This window comes from Hippocampus comes, unplaced genomic scaffold, assembly GCF_001891065.2.
Source record: "Hippocampus comes isolate QL1 unplaced genomic scaffold, H_comes_QL1_v1.1 scaffold37, whole genome shotgun sequence".
NCBI classification, from domain to species: Eukaryota; Metazoa; Chordata; class Actinopteri; order Syngnathiformes; family Syngnathidae; genus Hippocampus; species Hippocampus comes.
This window is the reverse complement of record NW_017805535.1, coordinates 1,170,377-1,183,375: the sequence shown is the minus strand read 5'-3', so window position 1 is coordinate 1,183,375 and position 12,999 is coordinate 1,170,377. Positions and strand designations below refer to the sequence as shown.

The 12,999-nt window shown below is 41.1% G+C and overlaps 2 protein-coding genes across 2 annotated transcripts in view; both read left to right on the top strand.

Annotated features, from left to right (window-relative positions):
* LOC109520706 (induced myeloid leukemia cell differentiation protein Mcl-1-like) overlaps positions 1–3,698 on the top strand; it is a 4,931-nt gene extending 1,233 nt beyond the window's left edge. Inside the window, exons 2-4 of the mRNA XM_019878106.1 lie at positions 682–939; positions 2,663–2,913; positions 3,003–3,698. Of these exons, the coding sequence (XP_019733665.1) occupies positions 682–939; positions 2,663–2,913; positions 3,003–3,119 (626 nt within the window). The 3' untranslated portion in view covers positions 3,120–3,698. The remainder of the gene's footprint in view (positions 1–681; positions 940–2,662; positions 2,914–3,002) is intronic.
* Positions 3,699–8,275: 4,577 nt separating this feature from the next.
* gins3 (GINS complex subunit 3) lies at positions 8,276–12,882 on the top strand. Its single transcript, XM_019878252.1, has 3 exons — positions 8,276–8,572; positions 8,969–9,202; positions 11,251–12,882. The coding sequence occupies exons 1-3, from the start codon at positions 8,402–8,404 to the stop codon at positions 11,479–11,481; spliced, it is 636 nt and encodes a 211-aa protein (XP_019733811.1). The 5' UTR covers positions 8,276–8,401; the 3' UTR covers positions 11,482–12,882.
* The last annotated feature ends 117 nt before the right edge of the window (positions 12,883–12,999 follow it).

Genomic DNA, 12,999 nt, shown 5'->3' with positions numbered 1-12,999 from the left:
TTTTTTTTCCTTTTACCATGGACAAATATCAGCTCCAAATACTCCAAAGAAATAACTCCAAAACTACTACATTGGACCAGGGTGGCATGTATGGCTGTCAAAAGTAGAATATTTTTACATTTTTAAATCACTCTTGGAATCATTATTCATTTTGATCCATATGTGTAAACTTGATACTGTATTTTAAAATAGTGCGACCCGCCCCAGAACTTTGCTTTGCTGATTGGTCAAATGCTGTAGCCTGCAGTGACGTCCTGTGTGACACGTTGTGATCCTCACTGATTGACTGGCTGGGGGGGGATTTTTTTTTTTTTTTATAATCTCTTAGGCGCCCGGTTTTCCCAAAATGTGGCAAATTGCCAATTTCTTCTTTGGTTAAGTGAAGACTCTACTTGTCCTTTGATGTGAATACTGTAGTTTTCTCTTGTGCACTGCTGCGATATGCTGGTCTTGTCCATGGTCCCGCCCCGCTCCTTGCCCAATCAACTGGGATTGGCTCAGCTCACGTCACTTAAAATACGCACGCGCAAACCTTTCCTTGCTTGCAGGGGGCGTAGACACGCCGTTACCTAGCGACCATCGACATGTACTTGATGCCGGAGAGTAAACGCTTTCCCCTGTATAACTTCAAGGTTGGACTCGTGGACGCTTTAATGTTGCCTCCAAAGGCTGTCGTTCAAGGATCCATGGCCTCGCAGCTGCAGGAGGTGGAACGTCGTTCTGATAACAGCGACATGGATGAAGGCGCCCAGCCGTTGCCGGAGCTCCAAACCCCTCCCGGCCAAGGCGTCTTGGACACCGAGACGAGACGTCTCATCGGCCGCTTCCTCCGTGACTTTACCGGGCTGTCCACTGCTGCTTGGATCCAAAGCAAAGCCCAGTCGACAATGAAGAGGGTCGTGACGAGACTGGTGGACAAGCACAGGATCTTATTCAATAGTAAGCTGAAATGCTTTCATTACTGTTCTTCGATTGACTTTTTTGTACTGTAACGGTTGCTCTTTGATGTTCTTTGATCCCTTTTAAAAGTTAGGCTGCCAGTATGTCGGTTTTTAAACAGTTTATTTTGCCTATTTAGTCTAAAAAAGTAGAATATTGTTCTTTTACTGCATACACGAACATGAGTTGTTACCATTAGCATAAAATCTGAATTTATGTGTATTTTATAACTCTACAATTTCCAGTGTGTTGGCACATTGCTCAGATTTAAAGCAGTCTCAAAAATGGCATTTCAGTCTTGTCATTTCCACCTTTTATCTTTTTTTTGCTAATAATGCAGTCTTTCGACAGCCACTAGAGCAGGTCTTGGCAAACCAAAATGTTGGAAAGCCATATTGGACAAAAAAAAACCCCAAAAAACAAATACTGTATGTCTGGAGCTAGAAAAAAAAGCCTGATATAACCCTTTTAATGGAGGAAACACATGCTGTGTATCTATATGAGACTACTATCAAAATAACTCAGTTGGCTCCAAATACACAATGAGCCTTCATGATTAAATGGGTTTTTCCCCACCCCGCACTGCATCGGATGCACTGCATCCTGTAGAGCAGGGGTGCCCAACCTTATTTTTTGACTGAGACCACATGAAACGCGTTTTTTTTTTTTTTTTGCAACAGCCACCTGCCTGGCATCCCACCCTGCCAATAGAAACGTGTCGTAGTCTATGACGTAAATCTTTGTTGACAGAAATGTTGAAATTTAATATTTATTCTACACATATTACAGCATTGGAAAACGGTAAGAATGTTTGTGGCACGTTATTCCTCCTACAGAAACCACATTAAAGTCAAGTCAACTTTATTGTCAAATGTGCTACATGTGCAACACAGAGCACAGATGAAATTTCATTCCTCTCAACCACAGGAGGGAGAGGAGCCGCTGCGGGTGCCTACGCCGCCTTCAAAAGAACAGTGCACATAAAATGACAAATGACAAACATAAAATTTTGTTGTCTGGTTGAGAGGGAAGAAATTTCATCTGTGCTAAAGAGCTGCATACAGCTCTGGAGCCACGGGTTGCCGACCCCCGTGCTAGAGGGAACACTACACAAAATCATCCATTCATACATCCATTTTCTAATCCGCTTATCCTCATAAGTGTCACCGGCGTGCTGGAGCCCATCCCATCTGTCAACTGCAGCCAGCCAACCGCACGGCACATATAGACGAAAAACCATTCGCACTCACAATCGCACTTGGGGACAATTTAGAGTTTTCCATGAACCTGCCGTGCATGTTTTTGGAATGTGGGAAGAAACCGGAATACCCAGAGAAAACCCACATAGGCACAGGGAGAACATGCTAACTCCACATAGGAAGGCCGAAGCCGGAATCGAACCCTGCACCTTTGCACTGTGAGGTGTGCTAATCAGTCAAACACGAAATCAGACTCGTATTATTCATTTGCTCTTAGTAAGGCAGCCAAAAATAATAAAGAGTAATAAGTTTGAAAAGATGGTCTTCAAAGTGTTCAATTGGCTGAAAGTGGTGCTGATCGATGCAAAAGGGACAATTTGATGTCAAAAAGTAGACTACCACATGGACATATTTAAAGAGCTGATGTTTGAAATTAAAGAGGGTTTATAAATACTGGAGGTAATCAAATAAATAGGATGCTAAATATGTGCGTTTTACAATTAGAATGTCCTTCTGTCTTCAAGACATGGTCAACGAACTGTCACTGGACCAAAGAGGGCTCGACAGGTCCTTTGTCAGCCAGGTGGCCCAAACGGAATTCGCCAATGGGAACATTAACTGGGGTCGCATCGCCAGCCTGTTGGCCTTCTGTGCCGTGCTGTCTCAAGCCTTGAAAGAAAATCAGCAGGAGAGGTGCGTGGAACTGGTGGCCCAGGAGGTCTCGACCTACTTGCTGTCACACCAGCGCACCTGGCTAGTGCAGCACAACGGTTGGGTGAGTGACATGCCAAAAGTGCCCCATTAGATTTCTGAAGTTCACACATTCATCAACTCATCATCCTATTCTATCATTTTCCTCATCAGGATGGATTTGCAGAATTCTTCAAGGAAGACGACCTGGAGTCTACAGTGAGGAATGGCCTCTTCGCCTTTGTTGGTTTGGTCAGCGTCACTGCAGCGCTACGCTGTCTGATTCGATGAACACAATGGACATTTGAGATGCGACATTGCACTTTTGTTTACCTGGTCAAGCACACATTTCTGTTTGTGGTGACTTTATTAAGTGCACTTTTTTTCTCAGGAAAATGTAAAAATGTTCAGAAATGACTTAGAAACACCTTGTTCGTACTTCTGTGTTTTATTTAAATAGGCTAAGGTTCCATTACTCATTTATTGTTCAGTCCAATTTATTGTGATTGTACAAGTGCCAGTTCTTTCGGGTCAAATAATTCGCTTCAAGTCAACATATTAAAAAATGAATTGTTTTGGTGGAGAAAATCTTGTAAAAGCAGAAGATTGCGTCCACTGAGTCACTGCTTATTCTAGTCCAAATGTGTTTTTTAAAATTGTTATCAAACTTTTAAAACGCCATTTTTTAATATTCAAACACATTTGTACTAAAACAAACTTGAGATGTCAGTTGCCTTTTGTTTTTGATTCACAAAATATTTTCTAAACACTTACATGAAACATGCAACTTGAAATTTACCATATTTTACTACTGTATTTTTGTACCCTTATTTTTTTTTTAAGATAAATAAACCATTTACTTGAAATGACCTTGCTTTGTGTTATACATTCTTACAGGGTTTGTGTTCACTTCTGTACTTCTTTGCTTGACCCCATACTTCCAGGATCCAGGATGACACATGACCATTTCTTGCTCTCCTTTGATGTGTGTCTTTGTACTTGGGAGATGTATCTATATTAGCCTACTATCAAAATGACTACGTTGGCTACAAATACACAATGAGCCTTCATGATTAAATGTTTTTTCCCTGCATTCAGGTTACTTCCAAAATGTCAGGAACTTGTAAATTCCCCATGCCGTTATGCACATTAATTGTATTTCTTCGATTAGAACATTTTAAAGATCGCGAAAAGCCCAAGTCATTGTTCAATTTCAATTAAATGTCTAGCTCTAGCTCCAACTTTGTTTGGGAATCCCCTTGTTTCATTTCGCCTTTCATTTATCAGTTAATATACATTTATTTTGAAACATTTTCCATAATTTTCAAAGGTAAATCATCCAATAAATGTATTTTGCGTCATGGTATTTCTTCAGACAAAAATACAGTTGACATACAGAAACAAACGTGCCTTTTGTCACATTTGATATTTTGGTTATTCCAAAAGTTCAAGTCAATGTCAGATTAGTGTCTTTATCTGCAGTCTACAAATTCTTTCAATACATTTGCCTCTACTAACAAGTGGTTAAAAAACAAAAATACAAATACACAGTAGCCATCTATCAGGGGACACCAATGTTGTTAAAAATGAGAGCTATTTCTTGGCTACTAATTACCGTTGAAGGGCTACTACCTTGATACACCCTTCAAACATAAATTTGCTCAAATTGTCTTCAGTTATAAGTTGTTAATAATAACTCATTCTGTTAATCCAGGTGACAACATCACAATGGTTTTGTGCAAGAATGAATACAATTTATAACTATCACCAGTTATTAAACAAGGCAGGAAACGAGTATCACTACGCACGTGTTCATTTCTATATATCTCTGCAAGTGATTAAATGTGGAAATCACCTCTAACAGTTCAAGAAAATTACAATGTCCCATTATTGGTTTGTTATTTTAAGAACAGAACTACACGCTATTCATGTGGTGCCCAGAGGCCACCACGTTGATGACCCCGGTAGGCTAAATGTCAAATACAAAAGACAATAAATACATGACAGCTCTATCTTATTTTATTGTGCTGTTTATGACGGTGTTCGAATTCAGTGGGGAAATTCAATATGGAAGAAACTTTTGTCGCCGCACAATATGTCACTTTTAAAAAATGCAGACAATAATCACTATAATAGGAAGATGAAATGATGATATTGTTTCGAAGCAGACAGGTGCTGATCAAGTAATAGTGCAGGAAGTTTACATAAAAGGAAGTATGGGTGGCTGTTAGAAGAGCCATTTTGGGTGTGCTTGTGCATCACACTGTGTCCTGCCAAGGGACAGTTCCCTCAACTGAGAAGGAAGTAAAGGCTTCCCTCAACTTCATAGCCTTTCTGGTGCAGTCGTTGGTGGCAAGTCTTCTCAGACCTGGAAGTTATTCCGCCTCTTGCACCTGGATGTCTGGACTCTCAGCAGATCCCGGGCTTTTCCTCAGAAAATTCCGGACAGCACAGGTAGCCTTCACACACTGCTCTGCAACCTCGAGATGCACCTCAATGACACGCCTGCACATTCTCCACTCAGCAGACAGGATAAAGGCATTCTCTGCCACCGCCCAAGCTCGGAAGAGATGGTTGTTAAAGACAAGAGTGCTCTCTTCGAAGGATGCGTCCCCAGAATGGCATCATGAGATTTTTCTGCAGTGGGAAAGCCTCATTTGCAACAAAGACGTGGTTGGGATGCTTTGTGGTCAGCTCCTGGGAGAGGCAAGTCCAGTCAGCAGGCAGTTGGAGAGTGCCAGAGCACAGCGCTTTACCAATAGCTGAGATGGCCAGAATCCCACGATCACTGGTTCTTTCGCAGCTCCCAACATCTAGCACACGGAAACAATAAACATTACCCACAACCACCAGGAGAACCAAACAAAACAGTTTACATAAAGTAAAATAAACACAACACATAACATAAAACATGGACAGTCATGCAATCCTAACCACTTTTCCCTCATACGCTTTGTTGTTTAAAGCAGTTTGAGATTAAAGAGGAGAGAATCAAAGTGCCCTTTCACCAGTGGATTAGAGACGTCATGCTCAAAATGTGCACACATTGGCTACAAGCTAAGTTTGAAAGCAACAAGAAACTGGAGCATCCACTGATGAAAAAAAGAGATTGGTTCACTTCTCCTTTCCAATGTAAATCCATTTCAATTCCAAATGGTGACTCTCAGTTCAAAATACGCATCTGCGTTCCGCGCCGACGGTCCTCTCTCCTCATCCTCAACTTCAGCAGCCATCCATCCAGCCGCACCAATGCAGAATGTCTAACAGCGCCGACATCTCCACTGAACAAAACGAGGCTGTGAAAAATGCTGCCCATTACAGGCGCAAAAAACACAAGCGCCCCAGCCCAGGGCTGTCCAGCACCGACAGTCAAATGGCGCCGACATTCCTCCCAATCAAAATCTGTGCTGGTACAGGCGTGCTGCCGAGAAGGCACAATCTCCTTTGACGAATGTCGTGGCCAAAAAATGCTGAAAGCAATCTACATCAGGTTCACATGACGTAACAACAAATACCATGTGACAAAACAAAAGACAAAAACAACAAAAAAAATCAACAAAAAAAGCAAGGCTCTTGAAGAGCACTTGCCGACGGCTGCCTACTCGGGCGCCATCTTTCTAAACATGAAAATGAAATGAAATATGAAATAAATGAAATGAAAAATACATCCAGTAGTGCTGCTCTACAAAATTACCAAAAAATAAATAAAAGAGGCATAGGGGCCTGCATAATTTCGCACAAATGCAGATATCTATTTAAATGAGAAGCATAAAAATGTAGAGTTCCAGGCTTTTCAGTGTTAAAATGCAGTGGAACCTCTACTTACCCACGCCTCTTTCTATGTGCAATTTCAGTTACAGTAGGGACCAATGTTTTATATAAATAATTGCTTTATTTACATTCTATTGTGGGCAGCCCGGTGGTCCAATGGTTAGCACATTGACCTCATGGTGCACAGGTACAGGGATCGATTCCCGCTCCGGCTTCCTGTGTGGACTTTGCATGTTGTCCCCGTGCCTGCACGGGTTTTCTCCGGGTACTCCGGATTCCTCCCACATTCCAAAAACATGCATGGCAGGTTAATGGAACACTGTAAATTGTCCCTAGGTGTGAGCGTGGATGGTTGTTCATCTTATCCAGAAAGTAAAAAAATGTTTCTTTTCAAAAAGTATCAATTGGCACACAATCAATGTCACAATCTTGAACAGAAAAATAACATGCCATTTGTTCATTTCGCACCATAGCATTGACCACAAATCATAAACAGATTACATAAACGAACCCCACATAACCTCATTTTAGGGTTTCTATTCCAATTATTATTATTAGTAACTTACTAATAATAATAATTTTTTTTTCAGTCTTACTAATAGTAAGACTGAAAAAAAAAAGCACACAGTCCAACACACAATTAAGGCGTTTGCCACCAGAGGGCGTTGTGTTCACAAGAAGCCACACGAGCTGAACCTTGTTTATGAACGAGTTGGCTGGAACGCTTCAATTATTCAGAAGGCTTCATCTTCCCCATCGCTACCTGCAGAAGGCGGTGAAATTCGCCAAGCTGTGTGCGCCTCTGGATGGTGTTGTGTAACCATAATCGACGGCATCTGGCCCTCCAAAGTTTGCTAAAGTTTGTAGCAGGTCAACAACAAGTATAAAACAATTGTGTCTGTTACGTCTGGTCCATAATTTATCGCAAGAAGAAGACCCTTGACTTTTCCGTTATTTCTGCCTCCAATTGGTAATGCCCCGCCTATTCTCCAGGACAGATGCCGAGAATGACCAAATGAAATTGAACACGCGCGATTAAATCCTCGCTAACTCCAGGTATGATTGTTCCGCGCCCAGTGTGACCATTACTTAACGACAACTCAACCAACACGTTGTAAATAAAATACATTGCATATGCAGTACGTTCAAACCAAATACTTACTCGAGTCATATTCACGACGCATTCTCCATTTATCTTCCATGTTCCGACCTCCACAGTTCCACTTCCCTCACATCATCAGCACTTCCGCGATTTTATAAAGTAAGAGCATTGGACTATTTCAGTGGGGAAATTCACTCGTTCGTAGCAGCAAACGATATTACGATACGACATTGTTAAAAGGACAAGCGTTGTCAAAATTAACCAGGTGAGAACGAAAAAATTGTGTTTTAAAAACAGCATCTAGCTGGGGGGGAAAGATGCACATTGTGCTTATGTAGTCTTCGGAAATTATTGCACACAAGTGGCGTTTGACCGAAAGCGAAGCTTTTCTGCAACTACATCTCCAGTAATGGCCGTTATTATGAATGAAACTGATATAAAACACTGAACATCGAAACGACTGAAATCTATTAAATGTAAACGTTAGTGTTATATTCAAATTACAAGCTTTTATTTACAAAGCAGGTCTGACACATCCGATACGGCAGATATAATGACGTAGAGGCGTTTAGCCAATCCGCATAATGAGGCCGAGCTGGGCGCCAACAGACCAGGAAGTCCAAGTTGTAGGTTCATTTTAACATTGTGCCGTTCGCTTCCACGGCTTCCGATAATTGTCCGTGTGAGTCTGGTTCCGAAAATGGAGTCACAGTCGTATCTTCCCGTACAACCCGGTGTGTGCATGGAAGAAAATTTCTTTTCCTTGGACGATATTTTGCTTTCCCATCAGCGACTTCCTATCCGCACAGAAGTTTCTTTTCCTCGGCTTGGATTCCTCGAGAAATCGAGCGACTCGCCCGATATTCCCATGGTAGGCAACCATTCAAAGGGGGTTATTTAACTTTTCCTTGAAGAAAATGGGGAAGTAATTCAGCCATCATTAAAACTAAGTTTGGGACTTTTTCGAAAGTTGGGAACAAGTTGAATACCGCATCAGGCGGTCAGTAAAAAAATTCTGACACGATCGCTTACTCGAGTGCAGAAATAACGCAAACGTTTTATTGATTAAGACTAATAATTTTGTGACTGTTTTGAAAAAAAAATGGCAGTGTCATCAGAAAATTCTTATTCACTCAATAAAAGAAGCCATACAAAGTACACTTCGGAAAGTGTAATTTAAAGTAGCACGTTCATTTGTATGTCAAGTGTGAATTTCAGAGAGTAGGGTCTGACAATTCTTACCCTGCTAACAATGACTCCTTTACAGGGTACAAAAATGGAGTTGCCTTTGTGGCTGTCCAAGGGTTTGTATGAGCAGAACAAAAGGATGCTGTCAGTCGAGCTCCCAAAGGTTTATCGAGAAGGCTGGAGGACGGTTTTCAATGCAGACCCCAATGTGGTGGATCTTCACAAGTTGGGGCCTTACTATTATGGCCTGGGATCCCAGATGCTGCGCTTTGACAGTCCAGAGAACCCAGAAATTGCACAGACGTTGCTACAGGTAATGTGGTATTAGCATTCACCATTGTATACCAATTGGTTCTGTCGTACTGTTGATGCATTCGTGAACGCAATATGTCTGTGCGCACTATACACACACACACACACACACACACACACCCATTATCTGAACCACATATCCTCATGAGGGTCACGGGTCTGGGTCTGCTGGAGCCTATCCCAGCTGACTTCGAGCAATAGGTGGGGTACACCCCAAACTAATTACCATCTCATCCCAGGGCAGGCATACACGAACAACCAACAAATCATGCACGTTTTTGGAATGTGTGAGGAAATCGAATGTAATGCGATGTCCTGTTGCATGCCAACATATTGTCGCATCTACTATGGATTACAGAGGCATTAGTTAGTGACCGATGCCTAATTTCATTTCTGACATAGAGACAGTTGTGTCTGGAAGCTAGCCGAAGTTAGCAAAAGTTAAGAAGTGTATTTTTTTTTTTTTGGTATTGCTGTAACGCAATGTACTATTTGTTACACCAACATATTGTTGCATCCACTATGCATTACAGAGGCGTTAGTCAGTGACCTTACGTTTATTAACAACAAAAGATCAGTTTTTCATGGTCACAAGTGTTGTGTTCACAAGCTCGGAACACAAAGCACTACCAATATGACATATTTGGCACGAGCCCTCAACGGCAGCGAATAACAATAAAACACATAACCTAGTTTGTTAATACTGTATATGCAATTTTATAGCGCTAAAAATAAAATCCTCCTCATCTTTAAGGATTTTTTTTTTGTTTCAGGTGCATACCACATCTTGATTGCCTAGTCCACTTTACTACTTTTAAATTATGCATACTCGTGAAGGCAAACAAGACATTTTAGATAAAATTTAAATAAAAACAAAAGTAAACACCAGTACAAGTGTTTATTATAGTTTTCTTTTTTCACAGTGCTTTTCAAGTATTTCTTTTTTTATTTATAGATAGTTTCGTAGTCCTGCTGCAACTCTGCTCAGTGATGGTTTTACGGGTATCAATTTTAAGGCCACAGTACAGTATCGCCTTCGAGTTAAGTTGCACAATCGTTTTTAAACATATCAGGAATGCTGGTACAAGCTGCAAGTTGAATCAAAGTTGAATGTACAGCCATCTTAATTGTCTTTATTTGTATTTACCTTTAAGAATTCAATCTGAGCTAAGGTTTTATAAGGGCAGCAACTTCTGAGTGCGATATCCCTCGGTGTACATGATCCAATTCGTTGACTAATCGCAACTACTGTTGGTGATTCGTGGACTAGCAGAATAACTGTTTGTGGCAGCCCTATGCAGTGCAAATAATAATTTTGTGAGTGATATGTTCTTTGATGCTTCAAAGTTAAACATAGATATAAATCACTCCCACATCTAGTACTGCAGTAATGTTACTGACATAATTTTAAAAATATAAAAATTCAGGTAAATTGTTCAGGAAATGAATTTCATAGGTTGGCAACTCTGTGAATGTGATACGGTCAAAGGTTTTGGTGCAGCAACTTTAGCGCTGGTGCAAACTAGACAAAAATTGTGTGTGTGTGTGTGTGTGTGTGCGTGTGCGTGTGCGTGCGTGCGTGCGTGCGTGCGTACATATATAAAAACACACACAGTGTGTGTTCATGCCAAGTATTCCCCGTAGTTTGCAATCAGCAGCACAGGGCTGATTGGTTGGCATCACCTGTCATGAATAGCATGCCGTTTCTGATTGGTCAGTTTCCTGGAGGGGAGGGCAGCTGTTTATGCGTGAGATTGGGGATGCAACAGATTCTTGGGTCAGTCAGGAGTGCTGGGTGGGAAAAAAAACTGACAAATTACATTCAAGAGTTGTCTGTAATGCCGATTTCAATCAAAAATGTAAATTCTTCAGCCCTTGTAAATGGCTGGTAAAATACAGTACCAGTTTTAGCTCAATCAATGCTTCAAAAATAAAGTCACTGAACACAAAAATTGCAGTTTGAAAGTTAATTGCAAATACACGGAAACATAATTTTTTTTTTTTTAACCCCCTAATGGCAAGTATCTTTCATTTCTCTTATTTATTCAGACATTCATTGGGCGATTCAGACGGACGATGGACTCTTCTCAGAATGCTTACAATGAGGACACCTCGGCGCTAGTGGAACGTCTAGACTGTCTTGAGAAGACGCTGTTCGTGTCGGGGCAATGCGGCCTCAACAGCTTCCAGGGCTGGGAGAAAGGACAAGCCTGCCAGCTCTCTGCCTCAAGCCTGGTGCTCAATTACCGCAAGCGGAAGATAACAGATGTGCAGTCGTGACCTTGCCTGCTCTCTAGTGTACACGTCAGCAACAGACTCTTCACGCTTACTTCTTGTCCTGCAGAGACTCTTCTACCTGATTCGTATAATACACATACATTCCTTCGATGGTCGCTCTTTTCCCAATGTGCTGTGGCTTCTTCCAACTTTCTAGAAACAGGTATTAGGTTCATTGAAGACTCACTGAAGGGGGGGGGGGCGTATCTGCATATGCATGTGAGAGAGAGCGAGATACACACACACACACACACACACACGGATCAATTGTTACCATAACCAACCAAATCATCACATTTCTCACACTTGTAATGATAAAGTCATCCTTTTTTAATACTCAAATTATTAGTATTTCCATCCAACGAGGCTGCTCCCGTCGGCTGAATTTTGTGATGGATCGGGAAACTGCCAACTCCAATCAGCAGGATACCTGTTATCAGAAGGCCTATCATGATTATTTCTTCCACATCCTCTCCGGACAGAATTGACTGGCACACCATTCTCCACTTCTGTCAAGGATCTAAGATGTACACAGCAGTAAATGCCCCTGAGGGGAAAGAGGGCTCCCTGCTGCCTGCTCTTTTCATCAAAAACATTTTATCCATAGTGCTGAGAGTCCAGCTGTCTGATTCCATGATATTGAATATATTTGCATAGCACTCCTAATCAACAGTCTTGAATGGAGCCCATAGACAAAATTTATAATACATATACATACATGCCTTATTGAGTACATCAATGCGTTAGTCATTTTGGATGAGGAAAAGTGATGCTGTTTGTGAAAATGCCTCATCATTTACTTGATCACTGGAGATGCATCATCAAGCAAGAACTCGATACCAAACCATTGCTTACAATGGGTACATCCTATATGGATGTGCTGACATGTCGTGGGTGTCTGCAGCAGAAATGAAAAGAAAAACGTCAAATAATAGGTTCATTTGAGATGTCCAAATGGTTTGTGGCTCCCATGGTTTCTTTTATGAAATGGGATTAAATGGCTTTTTTTGCAGTGCACCATGTCCCTCCTCACTTGCCGTACACATGACATGACAGTCTAAACGTGTAATGTTGGAAACTAAAGGTCGCCTAATGTCCATAAACTGTGATCTATAGTCACCAAAATTTGTTAACATCTCAATTTATTCTCACATCAACCTCTGAAATATCAGAATGAAGCTGAAAGCTTTTTTTTACGCTCATGTTTACCTGGCTCTTGTTATTGACAAATCCATACAAATTTGACAGACATTTCTTAATACGTTACATAATGCAAGACAATAAAACCAGCAGGTTCACACTGAAAAATGTGCAGGACTCACACACACACGTATTCGTCAACCCTGCATACCTAAAATTTTCGATAAGGCCCCGATTGGCTGTTGCAGATAAGACTGGCCATCAGTCAAACAAAAATCACACCACTGTTTCTTCATATTTTTAATTTCTTTGTCATAGTCAAATCAACATTAGTATTTCACAACACAAAAATAGCTACTGGGATAAAATAATACAATAATA

Excerpts from the sequence above, each read along its gene's own strand:
- gins3 (XM_019878252.1), top strand. The coding sequence starts at position 8,402 with ATGGAGTCACAGTCGTATCTTCCCGTACAACCCGGTGTGTGCATGGAA. Across the intron at positions 8,573-8,968 it reads ACTCGCCCGATATTCCCATG|GGTACAAAAATGGAGTTGCC; the intron begins GTAGGCAACCAT and ends ACTCCTTTACAG. Across the intron at positions 9,203-11,250 it reads TTGCACAGACGTTGCTACAG|ACATTCATTGGGCGATTCAG; the intron begins GTAATGTGGTAT and ends TTATTTATTCAG.